Consider the following 25,708-nt stretch of genomic DNA (forward strand, 5'->3'; position numbering starts at 1 on the left):
GATTTGTAAGGTTTGCTATTTTTACCTGGGTGGTGCTCTGGGAACCCCTGACTGCGGTCCCGGAAAATACTATAAAAGAATACGGGGAGAAGTCACAGAAAAACGGATTTTAGGACACATTAAATATGAGCTAAGCTTGTTTTTCTAAACTGGCTGGAGCAGCAAGGGACAGCGGGGACCTTGTAACCGCAGATTACTTACTGTCTTCTAAAAAAAAAAAAACGGATTTAGTGGAGAAAACCAATTTTAAAATAGTTTATCAAGATCATCCATGACACCCTAAGTGACCACAGCTGTTGAAAACCCATCCCAGAGGGCTGCGGGTCTGTCCACGATGAAGTGACTGCAGACGCCCGGCAAAACCTGCAGGTCACCGAGAGCCCCGCGGCCGCCGCGCGAGGAGGCTCGAGAAGCCGCGGTTCCCCAGAGAAGAGCAGCACGTGACTCGAGCGCCGCAGTCATTTTGGAACTTTTCTGTGCGGATTTTCAAGATCGTTTCAAACAGGTGAATCTCAACAGAAAGTTGGAGTCTGTCAAAAGGAATCAAATCTACCCCAGGCAGGTTAAAGCGACAAAACCACAGCTAAGCGCACGTCGCAGACAAGATGCTAAGAGTCCAAGGCCAGGAGAAAATCGGCGAGCGAGAAAAGACACACGTACGTGTTCAAAGCAGCAACAGTCCACCGACAGCCCAGCAGGCGTCCGTTTCAACTGTCAAGTGCGATGACGGTTCTTCGGAAACGCGCAGAACACGGTGCTTCCCGGGGCTCGCATCCCTACGAGTCTGCACCCGAAAAGCTCTTAAATAGCCCTACCGGCTGCGAAGTGAGTATCTGAGTCTAATGGCCGGTGCAGACAGACCGACCGACAGAAGGATGCATGGCAGGTCCGCCCGGGGGACACCCAGGCCGTGACAAGGACACCAGAGGCTGACACGGCGCATGGCTTCCGTGAACTGCGTCACAGCCGGGCAGGGTGGGCGGTGGGAAAACCCCCGCCGAGGCAGCAGTCTGAGGGGCAAGAGAAAGGCGAGAACTTAACGTGAAAAAGTACCATCGTGGCCACAGAGAAGCCAAAGCAGCAAACACTAAAGGAAAACACTTGGAAGTCAAATACCACCCGCGTCCCTGCGAGGGGAGAATCACCGGACCCCCTAGAAGCTTCTGTGCGCTCAGGTCCTTGGCCCTCCCCACACCTCGGCATTCTGAGTTGCAGAATGGGACGACAGGTAATGCTGTCACAGGGGACCGTGCGGGCTGAGCGGGCCTGATGGGAAGATGCGCAGCCGGGGTCGGCACAGAGAGCCCAAAGGAGTCAACGCTTTCATTTCCCACCGCAGACGGACCCAGCCAGAAGCAGACGGAGACGGACTGTTTTAATCTCACCCACATGCACCGCTGACATGTCCATACCTCCTGGAGGGAGGCACAGTTCTGCCCTCCCAAGACCCAAGACGACCCTGGGGAGTGGGCGAGACCCAGCCCCGGAGATGTGGAGCAGACGGTGGGGTCGCAGGGCCCTGTGCCGAGCGGCCCCCCTGCGGCTTCCGGTCTGGCCGCGCCTCCTTGGCCATCTCGAAGCCTCTAAAACTCGGCCTTCTCCACACCACGTGCACGGCGTTGAAGAGCAACCGCAAACTCCACTTAGAAAATTCTTCCCAATGACAGAAGGCGCAGGGAGTGACCCGTGACCAGTGCCCAGGACAAAAGACAGTGGCCCAATCTGGCTGCAATCTGCAGGAAAAAGCTCTGGGGGGGGGGTCCTTGCGCACCTCTGAAAACTTCAACTGATATGCGATTTGCTCAAAGTGTTTATCAGTTTTAAAACGTATCTTTTAATAGGATTTTCAAACAACTGAATGTGATAATTAGATAAGGAAAGAAGAAAAATAAACTTTAAATATAGAAATGATTTTTTTAAAACAGTAAGTCCTAAGAGATTCCGCCGTCTCCGGGCAAGTGGAACATCCGTGCTCCAAACAATGGGAATGTGGTTCCTTGGCCGCTTCACTGTTCTCCATACAGTTTCACCCTGATTTTCAGTAATTAAGCTGATTGTGGGGCTTTTAAAAATCAACACTGATGACCAGCTAAAGCTCTGGAAAACTATCTAATTTGGTTTCTTACTGTTTACCTCAGAGCTTGCCTGGTGGTTTGAACACCCCGGAGGCCTCTCTCTCGTGTCCACTGGCTCTCCTGGAGCTGCGCGAGGAGGGGGCCGGCCTCGTAGGTGAGGGAGCCCAGACCTCCTGGCTCCAGCCCAGCTGACACTGAACTGGTCTTTGCTTTTTTTTTTTTTGTTTTGTGGGGTTTTTTTTTTTTTTTTTGGCACTTCTATGCCACACAGTTCTTCTACTTCAAGTGCACCTACCTTCAACTCTACCTATGAAAACCTGGTTGACCTTTAACTTCTAACTCCACAACCTAAGCCACCCCCATCGTTCCAGTCAAGGGTGGCACTCCTTCCCTCTACTCCCACAGTGCCTCATTCAGCCCCTTTCTGTTACTTCTGCAGTCTCCCTGTGTCTCCTTAGGCTTAAAAATGGCAAAGCAAACACACTTCCAACACGTTTCCCTCCTGAAAAGCTCTGTCGAAACTTCAGGGAATAGAAGCTGGAAATGGGATGAACCAGGAGGTCCGCGGGGCAGAAAGCAGGCAGAGGGAGGTTAATGAGTGACAGAGCCTTGCTGGGGAGGGGCAGGGCGGGGTGAGAAGCAGAACAACCTTTCCTTGCACGCGGAAGACCCAAGACCGGAGGCCCTGGCGGGGGTGGGGACGGGGCCAGAGGGGAACAGGAAGCCTGGTTTAGATCAGGGAATGGCCACAGCCACCCACCACGCCACTACCACCATCACCATCGAGGATCGTTTTCTGGAGAACCCGCCCTGCAAATATGACGCCCGGATATGAGCACTGGGGGCTGCTGGTGAAACCGACCAGTGATGCTGGGCAAGAACCGCCCCCCATCCATGCGTGTCCCTGCTGCCCGCCCTTCGGTCCCAACAGGCAGCCTAGACTCAGCTGCTTGAGGAGACCTGGAGCGCAAAGCCGCAGACGCTCCCACTGTGGGCACATCTTCCCCGGAGGGAAATGGAATCAAAACTTCCCAGGGGTAGAATCCAAGGCAGAGAGAGAAAGAGGCAGGACAGGATTATTAAAGGAGGACTTCAGGGAGCCCAAGACCTGCAAACCGAAGTCTCAGAAAAAAAAAAGGTAGGAAGAAAATTACCGAAGACGCGCACGCCAGGTTCCAATGGCGCACGGTGGGCCCGGCACGAGGAACACACAGACCACAAGGAGGCCCCGTTAGTGTGGAATTCTGGAGTACCAGAGAGAAAGGGAAAATCCCAACACTTTTAGAGGCGAAAACTCATATAAAATGACAACCCATTTCTCTTTAATACTTGCATCCAAAAGCAGTGGAAGGACGCTTTCAAATTTCTAAATAAAGATGATTTTCATTATGGAATGCTATACCCAGCAGTCTATACGGTGAGTCTGAAAGATACAAATACTTAATATTTCACATGATGACCTCCTTGCATCTGTCCATGGGAAGCGCTGGGGTTGAGTGTGACCCCACAGCATTCGTATGTGGGAGCCCTCACTCCCAGTACTGACGGTATCAGGAGACAGGGCCTTTCGGAGGTGAGTTTAGATGAGGTCACGCGGGTGGGGACCCCACGATGGGCTTAGTGGCAGAGCTCTGCCCTGTGAGGATGGGGAGAAGGCAGCAGTCTGCCAGCAGGAAGGGAGCCCTCCTGGGGAACTTCACTGACCACCATCTCCATCGTGGACTTACAGCCTCCCCAGCTGCGAGCAGTCGGGCCCTGCTGCTGGAGCCCCCGGGCTGTGCTGGTGTGTGACGGCAGCCCAAGTGGGCTAAGACGGTAGCTACAGAAGAATGTGCTCCACCCTGCAAAAGGGAATAGACCAAAGAAGCAGAAAGCATGTGTTCAAAAGTCAGGTGTTGCAATGGAGGAGGAGGAGGAGGTATTCCCGGCCTCGGGAGACAGGGGTGAGCAGGACGGGGTTGTGACAGCCAGAGCAGGAAGACCAAGGACCCAGAGGGAGTGGCTCCATGGGGAGCTGAAGACATGACCGACAGGTCTGACCACACAAAAAATTCCATCAAGAAGTCAGAAGATGTGGAAAGGTGTAGGTGGTCAAAATAAGAAGAGGAGAGTTCTAAAGTCAGGAATAACACTGAACGGTACAAAGAAGGAAACGGGAGTGTAATTAGTTTCCACTGGGCTCGGTGGAGTGAATAAAACGGACACAGTCCAAATGATGGCATCTCGCCAGGAAGGAATTCACCGCCCCTCGAGACCTGGTTACGCTGGGAAGATGAGGGCAGGGAGGAGGCCACACAAGGGGCAGGACCCCCCATCCACCCGGCCCGGAAGTAAAACACGCCTCAAGTCAGGAAGCGACGTGATGTGGCCGTCCAGTCTAGACTGTATCGCTGAACTGGCTGTTTCTGGGCAGCATGACAAGGGTGTGACAACAGGGACGAGGCTGCTGTGTTTGACTGTAAGCTTTTCATTCCGTTTGATGCGTAAAACTGCTCCTATCTCCTTCTTTGAAAACCCACACGCGGGTCCCCAGTGTGCCCCAGTTAGCTCAGGCTTGCGGAGGGCAGGGCCACGGCGTCTTCATCCCCTGCTCTTTGCACAGTGCTCGGCCCCCAGTTTTGTTCTTTTCTGGGACACTCATATGCTATCATGTCCCTCGCTCTGCAGACCGTCTACTTACTCACGGGTCCCGAAAACAGGTTAGCTTGTTAAGGAATCTTTCTGTATTTTATTCTTGGCTATCTCCGGTTTCAAGTCCTCTGTGAAGTAGATGATGCCATCAAAGTCAGTACTACCGAAGTCACTGTCCCAGATACTGATGAGCCGAGTGTACAAGAATCCTGTTTCTTACTTTGGGTTCCCCAGCAGGCAGAGCCTGGCCTGCATGTCCTTTACTGGGAACGTGACTGGAGGAGTACGTGTGCAGGACCGGCGTGAAACGGGCTAGCGGATGAGCCCGTGTGCCGATGGGCGGCTGACATGGCCACAAACACGGCCAAGACTGACTCAGTCTTGCTGGCATCTTCTGGGGACTGTCCACTCTGAGGGTGCAAGGTGAAGGCATCTCTCCCCTGGTGTCTGTCCCCCACTGGTTAAGGAGACTGGGGGGATGCTGGCAGGCCTGGGCTGAGGTGCCACCCCATGGTACCTGTGTGACTCGAGAGGTGGCCGGAGTCACAGGTGACTTAAGTGGATTTTAAAAGGACGCAGTGGACACGGTGCTCTGGGCTGAGATGTCATCAACGTCCTTCTGAGGCCCAGACCGAGCCATGAACTTGCTCATAGCGTGGACAGCCCGCACTCCCGTGCCGGCTCCATCAGCTGTCTAGCTGAAACTGAGACATGCCTGTCCTGTTTTACCTCAGCTGTGGAACTATCCAGAAAGGAAATCGGGCTCGACTTCTGTGACTTTTTTTGTCAATTCATGGTAGGTTCCCAGAGATGACTTCTTCTTTGACTTTCACTAATCATTCATTCACACATCTTACCTGGGACGGGCACCACATTCCACACCCACAGGATTTTTTTTTTCTTTTTTGAATCTGTTTTCTTTCATCTCTAGCCTGGGGCCCAGAACGCTTTTCACAATTCCCGTGATATCACCAGCAGCTTGGCGATCTGCTTTCTAAGTCCCTTTATTATACTGGAATGCAATTCATCTGGGTCAGAAAGCAAACCGGTTCAGTGGCACCCTCCCAGCATCTCTACACCCATCTCAGGCTCCGGTTTCCTCTAATCACCATCTATGGTACTTTTTCCACTTCCACTTCCACCATTTTCCTTGATAGGGAAGAAGTACAAAAAAAGTTGAGGAGTTTTATTTTTTCTTTCTTTGTACCTGCAGCATGGATCCCTCTCATTCCTTCTTGCTTTTATTTATTTTTACTTATTTTTCTGAGGGTGGGGGGAGGGGCCCAGGGAAGGGACAGAGAGAATCTTAGCAGGCTAAATGTGCAGAGCCCGATGCAGGGCTCGATCTCACGACCAGAACGGAAATCAAAGGTCAGTCACTTAACCCATGGAGCCACCCAGGCGCACCGCCCCCCTTGCTTTTAAAATAAGCAAGCCCTGCACCCTCTCCACTTGTGGGCCTCAATTTGAGTCCCCACTTATGCCCACCCTGGGCACCCCCCTCCCCCCGCTCATGCCCCCCACCCCCAGCTTGCTTCAATGCTGTGCTCTCATTTTCTGCGTCTTCTAAGAACTTGGGCTTAGCACACAGCCACTTACTTGGCTACCTGCCCATTTTCCCTCCATTTGCTCTCACATTTTATTAATAGTTACAATGACTGAAATAGCTGAGCAGCAAAATACAGTAGCGACGGGTCATAACAGAAGAGCACACGCATGTTCACACGTCTGCGCTGACATGAATGAATACACAGTGGGAGGGAAGGGACGGTGTCCCTGCAGAGCCCCACCCAACCCCCGGAGCGAGCGTGCTCTCAGGCCGGCCGCAGCCCCGCACACGTCACGTGCTGTGCCCAGTGACTTCGAGGACGACGGCACAGACGTGGAGAAACCTGAAGACGACTGTGGCCACGAGGTGACCCCTGTTACGGTCCACAGAGCTGAGACTTGCTAAGTGTATGCACCCTTGGTGGGACAGGATGAAAGGGCACCTCATCTCTGTGGCCTCCCTTCTAAAACCCAGAATCCCAGTCTGAGGGTAAGAAAAACAGCAGGTAAATCCCAACAGCGGGGTCTCCTGCAGAACACCTGCCCAGTGCTCCCTAGAGCTGGTAAGGCCACAGGAGCAAGGGAACTCCGAAACACTGCCACAGCCCAGAGGAGCCCAAGGAGACGCGGTGACCCGATGTCACTGGAGAGCCTAGGTGGGATCCTCGGACAGGAAAATGACATCAGGTAAACAGTAAATCTGAACAAACTTGGGCTTTAGGGGACAATCACGAATCAGTACTGGTTTGTGAACTGTGACAAGTGTTTGCCACCCTGATGGGAGATGGCAGGAATGGGGGAACCGGGGCCTGGGGTGCCTGGGAAGCCCAGACACACTTCACAGCTTTTCTGTAAATCTAAAGCTACTCTAGAATAAACATTCTATTAGAAATAGTTACTGTTGGTAGAGTTCTGCTAAAAAGTCATATTGCCGTCGTGAGAGAATTCTTTTTTTTTTTTTTTAAGATTTTATTTATTTATTTGTTAGAGAGAGAGAGAGAGAGAGAGCATGAGCATAGGCAGACAGAGTGGCAGGCAGAGGCAGAGGGAGAAGCAGGCTCCCCGCTGAGCAAGGAGCCCGATGTGGGACTCGATCCCAGGACGCTGGGATCATGACCTGAGCCGAAGGCAGCTGTCCAACCAACTGAGCCACCCAGGCGTCCCCGTCGTGAGGGAATTCTTAATGCTCCCCCCGCACCTCAATCTTGGGAAGTTTTATTTATTTCTGAGCCTCTCATCACTCCTGAGGTGTCACCATTTAGAATTTGAGAGCACCAAATCCTATCTTTATCTGAATGACCAGGCTTCTCTGGAAGGGCTGGGACACGTCCCCCTTCTCCCCTGGGCCATGTAAGGTGCTGTTGTCTCTCGGCTCCAGACTGGAAAGGTCTGGCCTGTGACTGTCTCTGGACCAGCCGTGAATTACTGTCAACTAGATCGCGTGGTGACTAACTGTGGTGATTCTTCCTGACGTGGCATCCTGGGGGACCAGCCACGGCTGCCCAGACGCATACTTTCTCGCCACAGCATCCCAGGAGGACCGCCAGCAGCAGTCTGCTTGGACCCGGCATGGAGCCCCCCACGTGCCTGGAGGCTATGCTGCCCGCCGGCCCTCTGCCTTCAAGCATCTGCAGGGACGTGCATCCTTTCGGCGTCTGCGTGCCACCCGTGTCCACTGCGCCGAGGACACCGTGCTGAGTGGACCAACAGGCAAGAAGAAGCAACACTCCAGACGATGCTCCCATGGGCCATAAGGAAATCAGAGGGTGAGTCCCCAGGGTGAGGGGACGCTGGGGCGCTCGCAGCCCCTGCAAGGGAAGTTCAGGGTGTTGCTCCGCACACACCCGCCAGGCACACATCGCAGGGGGAGGTCTCTTGGAAGCAACAGTTACCAAGAAGCGGCTACGTTGACACATTCACTGAGTGGCCCATAAATGCTGTTCTCAGGGTGACCAGAGCAAGGGAAGGCCTGGCAACAAGTCCAGGCTCCTCGTCCACACGGGCCTGTCACCTGCAGCGTCCACACGAGGGATCCTGTACAAAGCCCCATCAGACCCCAGCAGGAGACCCCGAGGGTCTGAGAAGAGGCTGAGGAGAGCAGCAGGAAACCACGCCTTCTTCTGTGGACAGTGTCCGTCCCTCTGAGGAGCAACTCCTGGCTTGCTCCCGGGCCTGCGACAGACGGAACGACGGACCATGAGCTGCCGAGCGGCCGTGTGGCCTGCGCTCCCGCGGAGAACGGGCTCCTCTGACCGTTGAGCAGCACGGCCGGCGGTCGGCAAGTGGCGGTGGCGTGTCAGGGACGGAGCTGCCTCCTCTTGCTCATTCCGCGACCACGGGCTGCGGGTGCTCCCCATGGACGGCTGCCGTCGGGGGAAAACCTGGCTGGCTTTACAGACCGGCCGGCCCCAGGTGGGGGCACAGCTGCGCCCCTCCTGCTCCACGTGGAGCGGCCCCAGGACCCCATGAGGGCAGCACTGCCCGTGGGCAGGACCGCAGGCTGTGCATCTGGCTTCCACGCTGTCGGGATGGAGACGGATGCTGGTCCTCAGTGAATTCCAGTATGAAACGGGCATTTTGCCGAACACGACCACGGAGAGTCGAGCTGGCCTCTCAGAGCCAGAAGCTGGAGGCTGAACGTGTCTGAGACTCTTCTTTTCCCTCGTCTGGGGAAGCCGCTCACCCCACTCTTCTCGCGTCTGTGCTCGTCTCCCAGGTCTGGGCGCATCTAGGACTTAGGGCTCTGACGCTCTGTACCCTCACAATAACGCGCTCATATACTTGTCTTCTTCTGCGGCTTGCTTTTTTACTCAAAAACCTATTCTTGACAAACACTTCTTCCGTTCCTCTTCATGGCGACGTGGTATTATTCCAGGAGATGCTACACCAGGATTTACTGAACCGGTCTCTCAGGGCTGCTTCTGGTCGCCTGCCGTCCCCTTGTGGTGCTCTCTATGCTTTCTCTGCCCTCGAGATGTAGCAACGGCTACTGCTACAGCCTGTGTCTAGAAAATACTCTACTCACACCTTTCGAACGCATGTTTAACTCTGCTCTACCCATGACACGCCCCCGCCCTCTATTTCCCTGGTGACAAGGTTTGGCTCCTTTGATGCCGAGAGCCTCCCAGGACCTATGACCAGGCGGTGAGGCGCACACAGCTTACTGACTCGGGAAGTGACAGTACTGGATCGGGGACCTCCGACCAGCCACAAAAATAGCACATTTCTCATGTATCACCCACTTCAGCTAAACTTTAAATTCGGAAGAAAGTCAATTCCAGGGCAAAAGAAAAGCTGAGTAGGAGTAAAAGCAGACACAGGTCTTACTAGCTGTCTCTGACTTTTCTGTTGGTGGGAAACCTGGGATCAGGAGAACAAGTAATAAGTCCTTTGGGGAAGGGGAGCGAAGGTGCGATGGGCTGATCAGGTAGTTCTGTACTTTGGGAACTGAGATCTTCTAGCTCTTTTACTACCGAAATCTAGGGTTACGGTTATAAAGACTGGCTTTCCCGAAGTTACTGTCGGTCACCTTCCCCACAGAGCAGTCTAATGGATGCTTTCCTGTCCTCGTGGTGTCAAAGAATCAGACTCTTAGGGGTTTAGAAGAAACCTGGAAGCTTACCTGGCCTGATGTGAGTTTAGCTAAGTCACAGGATATGAGGTCAATTTATAAAAATCAGTCGTATTTCTGTATGATGACCAAAAAAAGTTAGCCAATGAAATGAAACCAGAACAAAGCCGTTTTCCCATCCTGAGCGTCCCGTGTGGCCTGCACGAGATACAGGAAATGTGGGCCCGAGAGCCCAGGTGTCCTGTGCAGAGCCCCAGGGACAAGCTGCTGGGGGGACCACAGACCAGGCTGGGGCGGGGACGGGGACAGGCCCCAGAGTGAGGGGCAGAGCTGGCCGCATGCTGGCACCTCTCTCCCAGGACAGGCCTGGACGAAGGGAGAGGCTGGGGTGAGCTCACAAAGGTACCCCGCCTGCCACACTCTTCTGAGGGGCCAGCTGAGGCCACCCTGGCAGGGCTCCGGCCTCTCTGGGTGCCCCCCCAGTCCTGCAGGGGGTCCCTTGGGAGCACACCTTAAAAAAGCACCAACAGCCCATGAGCTCCTGGCTCGGCGGCTGCTCTGGAAGCACAACCGAGGCTCCTGCTTCGTGACGACTCACGCACAGCTACGGACGCTAGACACCTGCGCGTGTGTGTCTACTCACTATGCTGGGCGGAACCTGGTCTTTGCAGTGAATGCATCGTTTAGGACTTTCCATGTAGGACTGTACATCACAGAGGCATAAAATTAGCTGCAATAAGCACATTTTTCATACCAAAATGATAAGGTTCAACTTCTTCTGCTAAAAGAGATCAATAAAGTTCCTTCTCAAGAGCTCATCTATCTCAGTAATTTTTTTTCTTTTTAACCAGGACTATTTCAAATTAATTTATTATATATTCTACTAAATAACTAAGAGAAAAATATCAGGATTCCCTGGGGGAGGTGGTATAGGTTCATGGTTAATGACTCAGGCTCTGACACATAGGACAGACCCTCTGTGGATTAAGTGACTAAATTCTCGAATCTGTGGACTAAACTTTGTGACTTAAGCTCGCTGACTCTAGAACCAGTTTCCTTATCTGGAGAAAGAGGACGGTGACAGACGTTCCCTCCACGGCTGCCACGGGAATGGAGAACGCAGACAAAAGCTCAGAGCGACACCTGGCGCGTCCGCTGATATCCTGGGACATAAATTCCCCTAAGAAGAGTCAGGTGGACAGCGAGTCACGTGGACAGCATGACGGCAGTTTGTGAAAACTGCACACTTACTTGTAACGTAGTATCAAAGACCACAAGCTTCGAACTGGTGGGAACAATGTCGTAACACTTGTGTGACCTCATGAAGCGCGTGTAGACACCACTTTCTGAGTCTTCTGCTAAAAGGAAAGGAAAAAGGCACATATCAGCAACAGCGAAGGGCCTGCTATCAGCTGGTGAGCACGCAGGAAAACCCACGGCCGACAGCCTTATGGACACAGTGACAGTCTTTCCCCATAAGAGCGAGAAGCCACCGTGTTCATGCGTGCGGACCCCATCCACCACCGTCCCGGAGATCCTCGCCCCGACAGCACAGCAAGGAAAGGAACAAAGATTCTCTCAAAGCAGACTGAAAAGAAGAAAGCAAAACTTTTTCTATTGGCAGACAGAGATGATTTTTTACATAGAAGATACCAAAGAATCGAGAAAAAGCTCCCAGACGTGAAAGAATTGAGTTGAGCAAGGTCACAGAATGCAGCATTACTAAAAACAAAGAAACACATAATTTACAAAGAAACGCTTAATTTACCCGAATGCTAAATGAAAATATGGATCTACTCAAGGAGACAAAGCACCCAAAACGGTAAGTCTGTGGACAAATGCACAGATTCTTTAAATCTCTGTAACAGTAGCGGACAGTCGGCAACAGGATGGCAAGGACCCCTGGGGGTCCGGCATCGTCACGAGCGAATGGCGCGCTGCCCCCGTGCAGCCCATCCTGCAGAAGCCTGGGTTTCCTCTTCATCACGCCGCCTCCCCCACCCTCCCCGGTTTCCCGCGAGGCCCGCAGAGTTGACCACAAGTCTCTCTTGAATCCGTCCACTTCTCTCCACCTCCACGGCCACTGGGCTGGGTCTGATAAATGGGGGGACACGTGCTTCGTCCGTCACCAGTGTCTGACGTTATCAGCATGGTGCTTGTTACAGTTCCCAAACCAGAAAAATAGTGACAAACAAACTGTTAACAGAAGCCCATGCATTACTCAGAATTCCTCAGTTCTGATCCCTCCAGGATAGCATGTGACATTCAGCCATGGCTCCTTAGGCTGCTATTGGCTGAGGCAGTTTCCAGAACCTTCCTCATTCTGATGGTCTTAAGGAATCCCGGGAGGCGCTGGGCAGGGAGCCCCCCGGCTGGAAGTCTGACCTGCTCCTCACAGTTAGTATGGGTTTGGAGGAGGACCTACAACATTTAAAAAAAATGTACAAAGCCCAACCAAAGAAAGCAAGATGTTAAATACGTAAAACAAATCATATCAAATTTACTTTGGTCTGGAATAAGGATAGAGGTTATTACTGTCGTAACAAAACCATATTGAGAACAAAGGTATTAGTATTTTAACTTAGGGAAATAAGGTGAGCTATTATAAAATGTCACAGCTTCCCTACATTGAGTATAAACTTTCTGATTATACGTGGCACCATCTGTCTTATTTTCACTACGATCAAGTATCAAATTACAACTGAAGAAAGAAATGCGATGAAATGGAAAGGAGGAGTTAAACTAAAAAGAAAAAATGAAAAAACAAAAAACAAAAAACCCCAACCATTCAACACTACCGGGTTGTTTGGGATGCATCATTAAGATTCCTGAGAACGCAAGAAGTTCCACCCCCCTTCTTCAAGGGTAACTGGGGTTACTATATTACTGGGGTTGTGTTCTTGCTCCTGTTCTGTGTCACCAGCCAGAAGCAGGATCACGGAGCATTACGCGGGCAATGGCGTCCCTGGGTAGGAGAGGGACCCGCTGGGGGTGATCTGAAAACCCACCGGCCCTCCAGCCGCACGCTACCCCACTGCGGGCAAGGCGGCCGCTACCGAGCGCTACTGGGAAGCAGAGTATGTGTCAGGGTGTTGAGTTTCTGAAGGTTGACGGAACGATCTGAGAATGGAGCATCGCAGTTTAAGTGCAACAGTCGTGCGGGCCGAGCAGAACGGCGTGGAAGCAGGCATCCCCTTGGAGCAGACCTGACGGCGCCCCCTCTCTGCCCCCAGCCCTCACTAGGGCACCAGGCACCGCACATCCATCAATCGAACTTTCCAGCCACCTCACCCCACCCACCCTCCCAGCCTCCTCTCCTGCCACCCACCCCCCCAGGATTCGTCACCCACTCTCAGATCCCATTGATCCGTCCTTTTCAAAGGCTTGTTTGAAGTCTGGGAAGTTCAACTTGGGGAATGTGCTCGCTGGGTTTCTGCCTCGGCTCCGCTCACGCTGATCTCTCTCCTGAGAACGCCTCACCCCCCATGACGGCCTCCCGAAATCCTGCCGGCCTTCTGTTCGCTGCCCAGTGGCTCCCCCGAAGCCCAGCTGGGTCATTAGACAAGACTTTATTTGGAACAAAGGTCTTTGCAGATGTAACGACAGGAAGGACCCTGAGATGAGATCCGCCTGGATTAGGCTGGGCCCTAAATCCAGAGACCACGGATCTCATCAAACAGAGACACGGAGACACAGAAAGAAGAGAGGCCCTGGGCCGGGGACGCCGAGGGCTGCAGGCAACTCCCGGAAGCCGAGAGAGAGGCTGGGCGCGGACTCCCTTGCAGGGCCGCCGGCGGGGACCCACGCGGCCATCCTCTGAATAAAGCTCTCCCGTCCGAAGTTCTCATCTGTGGCAGTCTGCAGCGGCTCGGGAAACTGATGCAGCTTCCCAGTGGAGTTCAAGGGCCCGGAACACCTTCCTCGGAGGACCTCAAGTGAGAAGTAATGGCTTGTTCTGACAACCTCTTAGTGCTTTGCAAGTAATTCACTTCTGAGTGTCGTGTGCCTTGTACTGAAGTTACGGGGCTGCCTTCCTCTTACCCTGCGGCTTCCCGAGGCGCCGGAAAGGCACCCGGCCCAGCCAGTTCCCAGCAGGTGCCGGGACAAGCTCATGCCTGCTTGTGGGTCAAGTGCAGAGGACTGAGTATGAGTCCAAGCTTCCGTACAGCACGTCTATCCTTCGAGAGAGAAATCCTAACAGAGGACCCCAGTTTAAAAGAATACTGGTGAATCTAGATTTAACGATCAGTAAAGAAACTTTTAATACCTTTGTAAGACTAAAGGATTGAAAAGGGATGTTTTTTGTCATAGAAATAATGCATCTATGATCGTGTCCCAAGCAATTTTCTTTTTAAAGAGGAACAGCATTAATTTAAAGCTTTAAAAGTGTTTGCTAACATATTTTATATTGAGGCTATTTTCTAATTCTCTGGGACAAAAAAATGTAACTGAGTTGAATACAACTGCAGAGGCATTAAATTGTGCACATGGTTGTAGAATATATTTTAAAAACCTGAAAACACAGCGATACCACTTGATGAGTTCGTATTTCAGAGATAATCACTAGAGTCCTAAATTACTTTTTATAAAACCTATTCACATAGACTTTTAACTTAGAATGCATTTGTAAAAAATGAATTCTAAGATGATGTGATTCTTTGGTATTTCTGCCTTAACTACAGGAAACGAAGAAGACAGACTGCCACCGACAATTAGTCTAAAAAAGGCAAGATGAGGTGGCAGGTGGAAGGTGCTAGAAGGCTGGCTGGGAGTGGCTCGCAGATGGCTCTCCTTGCGGATGGGAGAGAAAAGCACAGGGGCTGGTTCCAGTGACCTGAGATTCCCTGAGCACGTGACCACACCCGCAGCGGCCGGGTTCATTCTGCCTGCTCTGGGCCGCATGTCCCAGCAAACCTCTCGGCAGAATCCGAGTCAGAGGACGTAAATTAAGCCCGTACAGGAGAGGGGTCTGTGACTGCTCGTATTGTGGTGCTGTCCTAACTCAATCAGCCATGGGCATTCTTGCCAGCAGCCACTCTGTGAACAGAGCTGTGAGGCCTGGGGGCTTAAGGACCGAGGCAAGTGTGCGACCCTCAGAGGGACTGGTGGTCTCTCCTGGGGGCCGGCTTTCCAAGCTACTGTCCAGCCACCACACAGAAGAGGCTCTGCTTGGCCACAGCTGCAACACACATCTGACTCCAAGCCACGTCCCATCTCCTTCCTTTACCAAGACTCAACACTGCTCTTACAGTCATCGGTGATCAGAGCAACAGAGCCAAACCACGTCTCAAAGAGATGAGTGAGCACAAGTGGGAGGGGCAGATGGAGAGGGAGAGACTCTTAAACAGACTCCCTGCTGAGCAAAGAGCCTGACTTGGGGCTCGATCTCATGACCCCAAGATCGTGACCTGAGCCAAAACCAAGAGTTGGATGCTTAGTTGACTGAGCCACCCAGGCGCCCCAGGATGAAGGCATTTTATTATTTTATTACTTTTTTAAAAAGATTTTTATGTATTTATTTAAGAGAAAGAGAAAGAGAGCACAAGTAGGGGGAGAGGCAGAAAGAGAGGGAGAAGCAGACTCTCCACAGAGCAGAGAGCCCGATGCAGGGCTCAATCCCCGGACCTGGAGATCACGACCTGACTCAAAGCCAGACACTTAACCGACTGAGCCACCCAGGGGCCCCAATGAAGGCATTTTAAAACAAAATTCACATATCACCCCAAACTTCACTTAAAACCCCCCGAAACCAAAAGCCCCAACCCCTTATTTCCAATCCCTATAATTTTATCTTAATATATAGACATCTCACTGTAATTCCCCAAATGATCACTGTTTTTAAAAAATGTATTTTATTCTTCATTCTACATTTTGAAACAAAAGTTTAATAGTAAACTAAATAGTAAACTAAAATACACATATGGGGGGGCGCCTGGGTGGCTCAGTGGGTTAAAGCCTCTGCTTTTGGCTCAGGTCATGATCCCAGAGTCCTGGGATCGAGCCCCACATCGGGCTCTCTGCTCAGCAGGGAGCCTGCTTCCCCCTCTCTCTCTGCCTACTTGTGATTTCTCTCTGTCAAATAAATAAGTAAAATCTTAAAAAAATAAATAAAATAAAATACACATATGGTAGATTTTTTTTTTTTTTTTTTTTTTTTTAGAAAACCATTTAAAATAGTTGAGCAGAAATAAATGAAAATGGGGAACATGGAACTTAAAGTATATGGGAAAGCCCAGACTCACGTAGTTTTTCCTAAAGTGCTTAGAAACACAAACGTTAACAAAGTCAATGCTTAAATGTAATTTTACAGGTAATAAGGTTTACCCCCTAATTGGACTTTTCCAAGAACTAGGATCTTGTTTTTCTTAAGATGAAGCAAAATAAATATGGTGTATTAGATCTTTTCTTTCCATGCTTTTTGCATTTGGTTTCACGCGTGTGGACGGCGAGTCCCCGCTGGCGGGGAAGTGCGGGGGCTCTTCCAGGAAGGGCAGTAAAGACTCGGTAGGAAAGAAGCAGGTAGGTGAAGACAGAGCGTCTCCCCAGTAGCTCAAAACCGGCTGCAGCGAATGCCTGAGGGATGCCACAGCCAAGCCGTGACCTTGAAATTACATGTGATTCCTGTTCTTTTTAAAACGGTTTCATGCTGAATTCTGGAAGCCACACGACTGAAACGTGCACCCCAGCCGACGTTCCCTTGTTCTCGGGACAGACCTACGAGCTCAGCTGAAGCCACGGCGAGGATCGAGCCCCGGGCACCCGAAGGGCTGGCAGGGTGGGGCCGCCCGGAACGCGGACAATGCCAGGAACCACCTCAGCTACTGGAGGCTTCTGTCCAGTCTGTTTCCATCAACTTCAAGACGTTTCCTTCTCCCTCTGGTTATTAAGGATTTTGTTAAAGGACCATATGCTGACCTTGCTCAACTGCTATTCTGGTGTCTACTGAGATGACTGGAGGCTCCTCTCCTTTAACCAGTGGCTGTTAATTCCTCGGTGATTTCTTGGTAAACTGTGCTCTTCTTGCATTTCCGGGACACCACCCTGCTTGGTCACCGAGCAGCCTGGGGCTCCTCCCGCTGCTGTGTATGCGGGGGCTCTGCCCATATTCTCGTCACCTGTTTTCCTCTCTGGGCGCCATCAGCTAGTTTGGATGTCAGGATCCAGCTAGCTCAAAGAACAAGCTGGGAAGCTGCCATCTTTCTCTACGCTGTCAAATAATGTAAATAACCTACACGTTAACTGCTCCGTGAAGGCCTTCCAGAACGTGTCCATCGACAGGCTGGACTCCGGGCCTCTACGGCAGGGTCAGAGGAAGGCTGAGAACTTTTCGTTACTTTTCTTAAAAAACAGCTGTGTGGAGACAGTATTCACATCCATACCGTTCACTTATTTAAAGTGTACAAGTCAACTAATTTTAAATTTTTTGTATGGTGACCGAAAGAGCTTTAAATTTACTGCTATAGTTTGGTACACTCGGGCTTCATTTGTGGCCTTCTCTGCATCTTTGCGTTTTTAATTAAGAACCCCCCCGCCCGGTTTCTGAAGCTTTGTATTCTCACCCACTACATTCCTTAACAGACTTTGCCTACTTTTTGGTCCCTTCCGAGAACTAAGCTTTTGCAACACTAAGTTTTGGGGCGCCTGGGTGGCTCAGTGGGTTAAAGCCTCTGCCTTTGGCTCAGGTCATGATCTCAGGGCCCTGGGATCGAGTCCTGCGTCGGGCTCTCTGCTCAGCGGGGAGCCTGCTTCCTCCATCTCTCTCTGCCTGCCTCTCTGCCTACTTGTGATCTTTGTCTGTCAAATAAATAAATAAAACCTTAAAAAAACCCCAAAAGTCTAGGTTTTGTATTCCGTTTCATTGATTGCTGCCGTTTCAGTAGGATTTTAGGAGGGAAAAGAGATCCCTGAGTATATTCAGCAAATCAGCTTGAGTCACAAGTGTGGCGGCCCAATTCAGTCGATTCCGTCAGGTGAACTGAGATCTGTGTCACCAGGGTCCCACACCAGTGTGCCACAGTCTGGGATTCGGACAGAACGCTACTCCAACTCACACGGCCCACTGCAGTTTGCCAGAGCGTGGACATCGGCCGTGAAAGCACGCACATCTTTGGGTTTAGCAACAGGGTGGATCCTTCGCACAGACCCCCCGGCAACCTCCCACATGGCACAGCACTCGCAGAGGAAGGCACTCACAGAAGATGCCTCTACAGGCTCCCAGGCTTCTGGGGCTTTCCTCAGGCCTGGCGGGCAGCAGGCTGGTCCTCTCCCATGCGAACTCCGGGCAGTCCGGGTTCCCGCAGGAGGGAGCGTGGCGGGAAGAACGGGGGGAGATACAGCAAACCCAGATGAGAACGGCCGCCACGTCCGCGCGCTCGGGTCAACCACTTCACACCCTCAGCTTGCACTCCTTCCTTTGCAAGATGGGCAGAACAGTTTTCTCGCAGGGAGACTGAGCAACGGGGAGAAGGAACTCCGACAGCCACCCCGCACAGCACTCACACGGGCAGGAGTCCGACGGAGCAGGTACCAGAACCGCGCTGAGTAAGCCGCTGTCACTGCCAGACGCACCAATGGTGACTTCGACCTTTAAGCCGCCGTCTCTGCGGGGAACTCCTTGGGCCTCCACCACGGGCTGCACCTGCAGAGACCGTCCCGCTGGGCAGGTGCGGTAGCGGGCGCTATGCTCGTGTGCCTTAATCCTCGCAGAATCCGACGAGCTCGGTGCTACGACAACGTGCCCATTGCAGGTGAAGAAGCTGCAGCCCCGAGGAAGCTGTCTGACGTCCCGCGGCTCTCGGGCGGGAGAAGCGGGCTTCCAAGCGGCTCTGACTGGTGCGCTTGGTGACTGGGACGCTAATTCCACACACCAGTGGGGGGGGAGGGCGCCACACACATGCTCCGGAGCTAGAGAGGTGCGTGGGACATGGGCGAGCAAACACAGGGTGTGAGGAAGCACGTGAGGAAGCGGGCGTGTGTCTTCTCAAGGTCTTCGGGGGACGAAGAGAGACTGCATCAGAGAAAGCAGCGTGCGCTCTGCAGACCGCGGGTAGCCGCCTCCCGTTATAACGTGACAAGCGACCCCTGTGCAGCCGTGAACCTGGCACTTCCATCCATCCAGACTCCCAGGAAACAGCGCGAGGGGGGCAGAAGCAGCAAATCAACAGATGAACAAGTGACGCAGATATAACCAGAAGGTCCCCAAAAGAGTTTCCTCCTCCAAACTGCCTCCCCCACCCTCTTTTTGTCAGAGATCAGCGAGGCTGCTTCTCCCCCAACATCGGTGCCGGGGCAGCCGCAGCCGCAAAGGAAAGACCTGAAAGACGTTTGCCTCAGTTCCCACCTTACGAAATCAAGCCACCCCGTTTCCACCCCTGGCGGCCGTCGCTCCGACGCCCAGCGCTCTGCCCCCACCGTCCGGCGGGGAGGGAGCCTCTGTGCCCCTGAGCGGCACCCCGAGTCCTCGTCCTCCCGCGCGCCCCCACCTGTCCCCGCTCACGCTAACTCGGCAGGTGGATCTCAGTCTTTCACAGAAACACCTTCTTTCTTTAGAAGAAATGACGCTGACGACGTGAAGCACCCTGAGCTCCTGCGCCAGAGTAAAAGCTAAAACCTTTAAAATGCTGTACATGTACACGCGTGTGCACACACGTTCATGCACAGAACCGCTTACTGACAACGGCGTCTCACGCGTCTCGGTGCCTCTGAATCCCGGAGGGCGGTGGGTCGGCAGTCCCCAGCCTCACGGAGCGTACAGTTTGGTGACAGAAACACGGGGAACTGCCTCTGCTTCGCGCCCCCGCCAGGCTGGAGGGATCAAGAGATCGAGTCCCATCTGGGGCTTCAGGAGGGGCCTCCCCAGGGAAGTGACGCTGGCGCTGAGATCTGAGGAAAAGCAGCAGGGGGCCAAGGGGACAGGAAGGCTGGGGAGCAAGGCGAGGGGCCGAGGCCGGGCGGGGGTTGACAGAACACAGAGGCGCAGAGGGGGCACCCAGGTCGGCAGAGAGCAGCGGAGGAAATGCAGCCCGGAGCTCCCGTCCGCCGGTGCTTTTATAAACCACCTCTCAGGGCTGCAGGGCCTCCCGACCAGAGGGCACAGCCGATGCCCGGAGCAGCGCTGCCCGGGCCTGGCCTCGTGCACCGGCAGGAATGACCGGGCTTCATCACCTGGACGCGGGAGGGGGAGCGGGCCCCAGCAACAGCCCGGAGGCTGGGGTGCGGGTCAGTGGAAGCATCGAGCAGACAGCTGGGGCCTCGGGAGAGATGTGGCCGGGCTGTCACTCAGGCATCGCTGGTCACCAAGCAGTGAGGTGATTATGGACACGGGATCCAGACACCGGGTCACCGAGGAGACAGCGGCGAGCAAGGCCATGGGACCTGAAGGCCAGCAGGCCCTGCCTAGGCCCGTGAGTCAACGGCCAGCGCTCGAGAAAGATGAGTAAGGACCATCAGGGAGTGACAATGACCCGCCAGCTGTGCGTGGCGGTCGCACGGTGCCGTGGGGGGTGTAGGGCAGAGGCCGGCTCTGCGGACCGTCACCAAGGGTTCAAAGCAAGAAGCAGCGTGGCGGGTCCGCGGGAGCGAGCACACCGCAGACACTGGCAAGCGCCTGGGCGGCTCAGCGGAAGCGGGCCGGCGGGTTACAGCAGGTGGGAAAACAGATCTCCCAGTGAGGGATGCTTCTGGGCAGGTTACGCACGCGGGCTCGGGGCACAGGACTGTGTTGGAATCCTGCTTCTCCCCCTTCCCAGACACGGCCCTGAGGTCATTTATTTCTTCTCTTACTTTCTTGGGTTCTTCCTCTCTAAAACAGAGATGATAAAAATACCGACTCTCAAGGCTGTTCCGAGGGCTCGATACATGTGAACTCTCCCTGCCGTGCTCAACAAGCTTCATGTGTGCCGGTTCTGAGAACCACAAAGAAGTGTTCCCCCAAATGTTCCATTTCTTTCAAGTAAACTCCAAATGCTCTGTAGTATCAAGTTTCTCCACTTTAAAACCCACGGGTGAAACTTAAAGTCGCAGAGATGACAGTATAATGTCTTTCAGGGACCGTGCCACCTGTGCAGGATGGGACTGTCCCCGGCCACCGCCCTGCCATGAGAATTGGGTCTGGACTGCGGCCTGCGCTCCTGGGGTCCGAGCTGAGTGTCCCCTGGAGCAGGCAGGGTCCGTCTTGAGAGGGAAGGGCATGGAGAACCAGCCACCACGGAGAGGGCCAGGATGCAGCCTCGGCTCCTGAGGACTTCATAGTGACTGGTGAAGCCTGGAGATGGGTCCTCTTTCAAATGCCCCCCAGTCTGCCACACTCTCCTCCTGATTTCAAGTAGTCAGGATCTTTCCATTTCAGGTAACAAAACCTCCCCCGTCTCCCCCGACCACGCTATCTCATCAAATCTAAGACACCATCAAATGTCAAGCTACAGCCTGACTCCAAAGACATGAAATCTATGAGATGTGGCAAGTTTTAAATATGGGGCCAGCTGGAGAAAAAAGATTTTAATTGTAAATGTTTCATAAAAGTGCAAGTACTTTTATAACTACGAGAGAATCTCTCGTCTAAGCCGAGTACGTAAACTCAGGAGGGAAGGAGAGTCTGGACGATAGATTATCAGAGCCTTCTAATAGTCTATAATAATCACCATCGCGGAGGGGCGGCCACGGCGTGAGGAGGAGCCTGTCACTGGGGCAGCTCTGCCACCAGAGGTCAGCACTCCTCACACGAGGGCCAGCGGCTGACCTAGTGGACTCTGCTGAGCCTCACTGAGCAGAGGCTCTAAAGCTGGTGTTAAGGGGGTGCTCTGGCAGGTCATGGGAACACAGACAATTCTTCCTGAAGTCAGAGCAGTGTTTCTCAAACTTTTTTCACTATCCAATCCCCATCTGAAACCTCTTATATATTTTCCCTCTGAACTGTCCCACCCCCAAGAAACTTTGATACCGCAGATACACTGTACATCCGTCTACGTCCTGTGGCCCTTCGGAGAGCCACGAACCACGGCAACATCTCAGGTCCTTGGTCCCCTGACAAGACTCGATCTTTGCCCACTTTGCTCCCCCAGTTTGGAATGAATGAGTTTGAGTGGGCACCAAAGCTTGGTTCTGTTTATAAGGTGTCTGCTGGTTGCTTGAGGCTGTATTTTTGAATTAGAAGAAAAAGTTCAAGTTCACCAAGTGCCAGGCCTTGTTTCAGATGGAAAACTCACAATGACCCCAACAACAAAACAAGCCAGCAAAGCCCCAAGGGGCTCTGGATTATCTGTGGATGCAGCTAATTCATTACCAAACTGGGCCCAAAACTCCGAGACCCTTCACTGAAAGATGCCTTCCCTTCCAAAAAGGTGGCCCCTGTTTCTTGCATACTTTTGATCTGTGTAGACTTGGCTGACCAGCCTTGCTAGAAAAATGAGTTGCAGGTGAGTTCTGGAAAGAGTACGCTCTGGAAAATGCTGTGAGGGTGAAGGACAGCCAAGATGGTCTGGGATCAGGGAGGAGTCAGACAGCGAGGGAAGAGGGGAGAAGCCGGCCAGAGAGCCAGTTAGGTGGGACGAGACAGCCACAGCAAGTTACTGAAAACCTGAAATAAGTGCAGAATCCGTGACAGCCGAAGGGACAAGAGAGAAGCTGGGAGATAAGGGAGATAGGTCTGAGGGGCCGTTAAATTCTTGAAGCGGTGCCAGAATTACAGATTTACTAATCACGAATGAATGGCTGGCACTTAACTACTTCGGAAAGCATTCCTGGGTTGTGTTTAGGTCCCTATGAAGTACTTGTGCTTGGTCCTGCCATTAATAAGTCCGAGACAATGAATCCTGACAAAACAAACATCAGTATGACTCACACGTGAATCAGAAATTGGAAGAGCAAACACATACAGTCACTGTTGCGGGTGAGGCACTGTTCTCATCGCTCTGCACACAGAATAAGAGGCCTCTCCACGCTCCCGTAAGGTAACATTTACGGAGATGCCGTCCTCGCTAGGATCCCGACACCGCCGAATGCCTACGGTGCCCCAGCCATCTCAGGCACGGGGAACAGCAAGATGAATTGTGAGAGAGGCACAGAAGGGATTTAGGGGGACAGCCTCGAAAAGAGGGCGAGATCTGAGCAGAGCCACGATGCATCAGTAAGACTGGGAGGAGGATGGAGACAGAGGAAGAGGAAGTCCTGCCCGCAGTCTGATGGGACACCCTAACACGCAGGCACCACGACAGGCACCCAGAGCAGGGTCTGACTAACTACACCCGGGAGCCCAATCCAGCCTGTTTTCTGTTTTATTTTATTTATTTAAAAGATTTTATTTATTTACTTGACAGAGAAAGAGAACACACAAGCAGAGGGAATGGCAGGCAGAGAGAGAGAAGCAGGCTCCCCGCTAAGTAAGGAGCCCGAAGTGGGGCTTGATCCCAGGACCCTGAGATCATGACCTGAGCCGAAGGCAGCCGCTTGACTAACTGAGCTCCCCTCCAGGAACCACACCGCCCTGCTTTTTAAGTAAAGTTTCACTGGAGCGTGGCCTGTTGGATTGAGTTTGGTCTTCCGCGGCTTTCTCCCTAACTGCAGCCCGGCGAGCTGGGTAGTCGTGACAGAGGCAGAGACCATCCGGCCCTTTGCAAAAGTTGACTGAGGCCTGTTCTAGGGCCTTGTTCTTCACAGAAGGGTCTATGAAGCAGCAGCACCGGGAAGTGTTGCAGAAATGCAGACTCTCAGCGTCCCCCGCCAACCCCCCAGACCCGCAGAATTAGTATCTGCTGCTTAGAAAGATGTCTGGTGATTTCTGGCACAGAGCTCCTTCTGATCACTGGCGTGTGGGGCTGGGAGGAGGCGGTGAGACTGCACATGAAGAGAAGCACGCACTTATCCTATATATAGATCGGAGCCAGGGGTAAAGACTTTCCCGTAGAGGAGCGGTCCCTCCGTCAGAGTGTAACGGGAGGAAGGGGTGGCAGCCGACAGTGGGCAGGCCGCTGGTGTCAGAACCCAGGCAAAAGATGACCCCTACCAGGCCCGGTGGACGGTGGTACAACTTCTTCCTCCTTCCCAGAAGCAAAGGACGTTTTAGGAGATGACTACGACTTCACCAGGGCCGCCAAACTGTTTCTCACAGATAGAGGATCAGTTACAATTTCTTAGGAAATAGAAAAATACTTGATAACAAAAATATTCGTCGTGGTGTGTTTCTGTGCATAGCAAATGTCTCTCCATCTAAGCAGTGTGTCCAGAGCGCAAGCCATGCGTTACGACATGAACTGGATGGGAAGGAAATTTAAAGATTTAATGAGGACCTATTCAATAGCTATCTTTCACGGAGCCTGCTAACACGACGGTTCACAGGATATTTAAAGGTGTAACGGCTCAAACTGTTAGGACTCCCTCCCCACACACCCCCAAATAAATGCAAGATCCTGCCTGATACGCAGCTTTTCCATACCATGGATGAATAAGCAACATAAAGTTCACAAGAAACAAAGCAGCATTTTAGACAACCACGCCAACACTATTTCTTCTTCCAGCTCTACTAACGGCTTCCAAGAGAGTGCTTAACATTCTGCCTCCTTAAAAACCTAGAAAAGTTTGACAGGGTTATTTGTGGGATTCAGCATGCTTTAAAGTCATGACAGCAATATAGATAAAAATAGATGGGAGAAAACAGGAAATCCCCTTTCTCAGATGCTTAGGTTTAATATGTTAATGACGTTTAATAATGTTGGCAGGAACAATGCAAAAGAAAACAAGGGTTGTGTGTATCAGCTTTGAGAACATGCAACATAATTCAATCAATAAATCTCAAGTGAGAAAAAAACCCCATCGACTCCACATTGAGAACAATCTCTATGTTAAGATTCATTAATAAAAGCCTTAAAAAGTCCACGAATTCGGTAAAGTGGTTAATGGGACTTTAAAAATAATAGTGACTAACATTTCCAGAGCACTTACACTGTACTACCACTCTGCAGATGATCTCAGTTAATCCTCGACACACCCGGTATCAGCTCCATCTCATAAACAGGGAAAGTAAGGCTCGGAGGAGTTCAGTAACTTCTCCAGAGTCCCAGAGCGGGATAATGGAGCTAAGCTGTGAAGCTGGGACGGCGTTCTCAACCACAACTGTGGGGCGCCTCGCTAAGGCATCTGCTCTCCACTCTGCTCCTGCCCCCACGTGAGTCTGCAGAAAGTTTAAATGTAATAGACTCTTCATCGTTACTGGTCTCGGGGACAAAGAAAACCCCCATGATTTAGACAAAGTCTCAGTGGACAGGGAGGCACACCACACCGCTCTGTGGACAGTGGTCAAAATTGGACACGGAACTGATGAGTAATGGGGTGGATTCGATTTAAGATACTCGGTTATTTTTCAGTAGGATAAAATGCAAACTAAGTCCCAGTAAGATTCTGAAATGTATGGTGTAACTGCTGGTTAATAATAAATACGGATACAGACTTTTAACGACAATTGCTACGCATGCATTAGCTTCCAGCTGACGTGTTTGTGAAATGCTGCAGGAAATGTAAAACATAAAATACATGTAGGTACTGGCCTGACAGTGTCCGGTTAACACTGTCGTCTTGGCTGTGTATGCTTATTTAAGTGATCGCCTGACTAAACGACACAAGTATTAGAGTAATGCTGGCACAGGGGACAGCACCCACATGGCACATTCTTTGTTCCAGGAGCTTTATTCTATCCATACTCGGGGCAAAAAGAGAAGTCACCAAGTAAATAACGCAAGTACGCCAGGCAGTGTGGAGTTCTTTTAAAATAAATGCTTCAAATTGTCAAGCATCTTGCGTGAAGTTCTTTCTGGACTTTGAGCCCATCCTATCCCATTTCAAATGCGAATTTTGCCCAAAGACCAGCTTATCCCCTTCCAATTTTAACAGTTTC

The 25,708-nt window shown here is 52.1% G+C and overlaps 1 protein-coding gene across 1 annotated transcript in view; it reads right to left on the reverse strand.

Moving 5' to 3' along the window:
* Nucleotides 1-25,708, reverse strand: part of LOC111154394 (protein kinase AMP-activated non-catalytic subunit gamma 2) — a 246,557-nt gene that overhangs the window by 27,605 nt on the left and 193,244 nt on the right. The window contains 1 exon segment of the mRNA XM_022513935.1: nt 11,077-11,183. Within this exon segment, the coding sequence (XP_022369643.1) occupies nt 11,077-11,183 (107 nt within the window).

The sequence above is a fragment of the Enhydra lutris genome, unplaced genomic scaffold, assembly GCF_002288905.1.
Source record: "Enhydra lutris kenyoni isolate GAN:26980312 unplaced genomic scaffold, ASM228890v2 scaffoldscaffold37, whole genome shotgun sequence".
NCBI classification, from domain to species: Eukaryota; Metazoa; Chordata; class Mammalia; order Carnivora; family Mustelidae; genus Enhydra; species Enhydra lutris.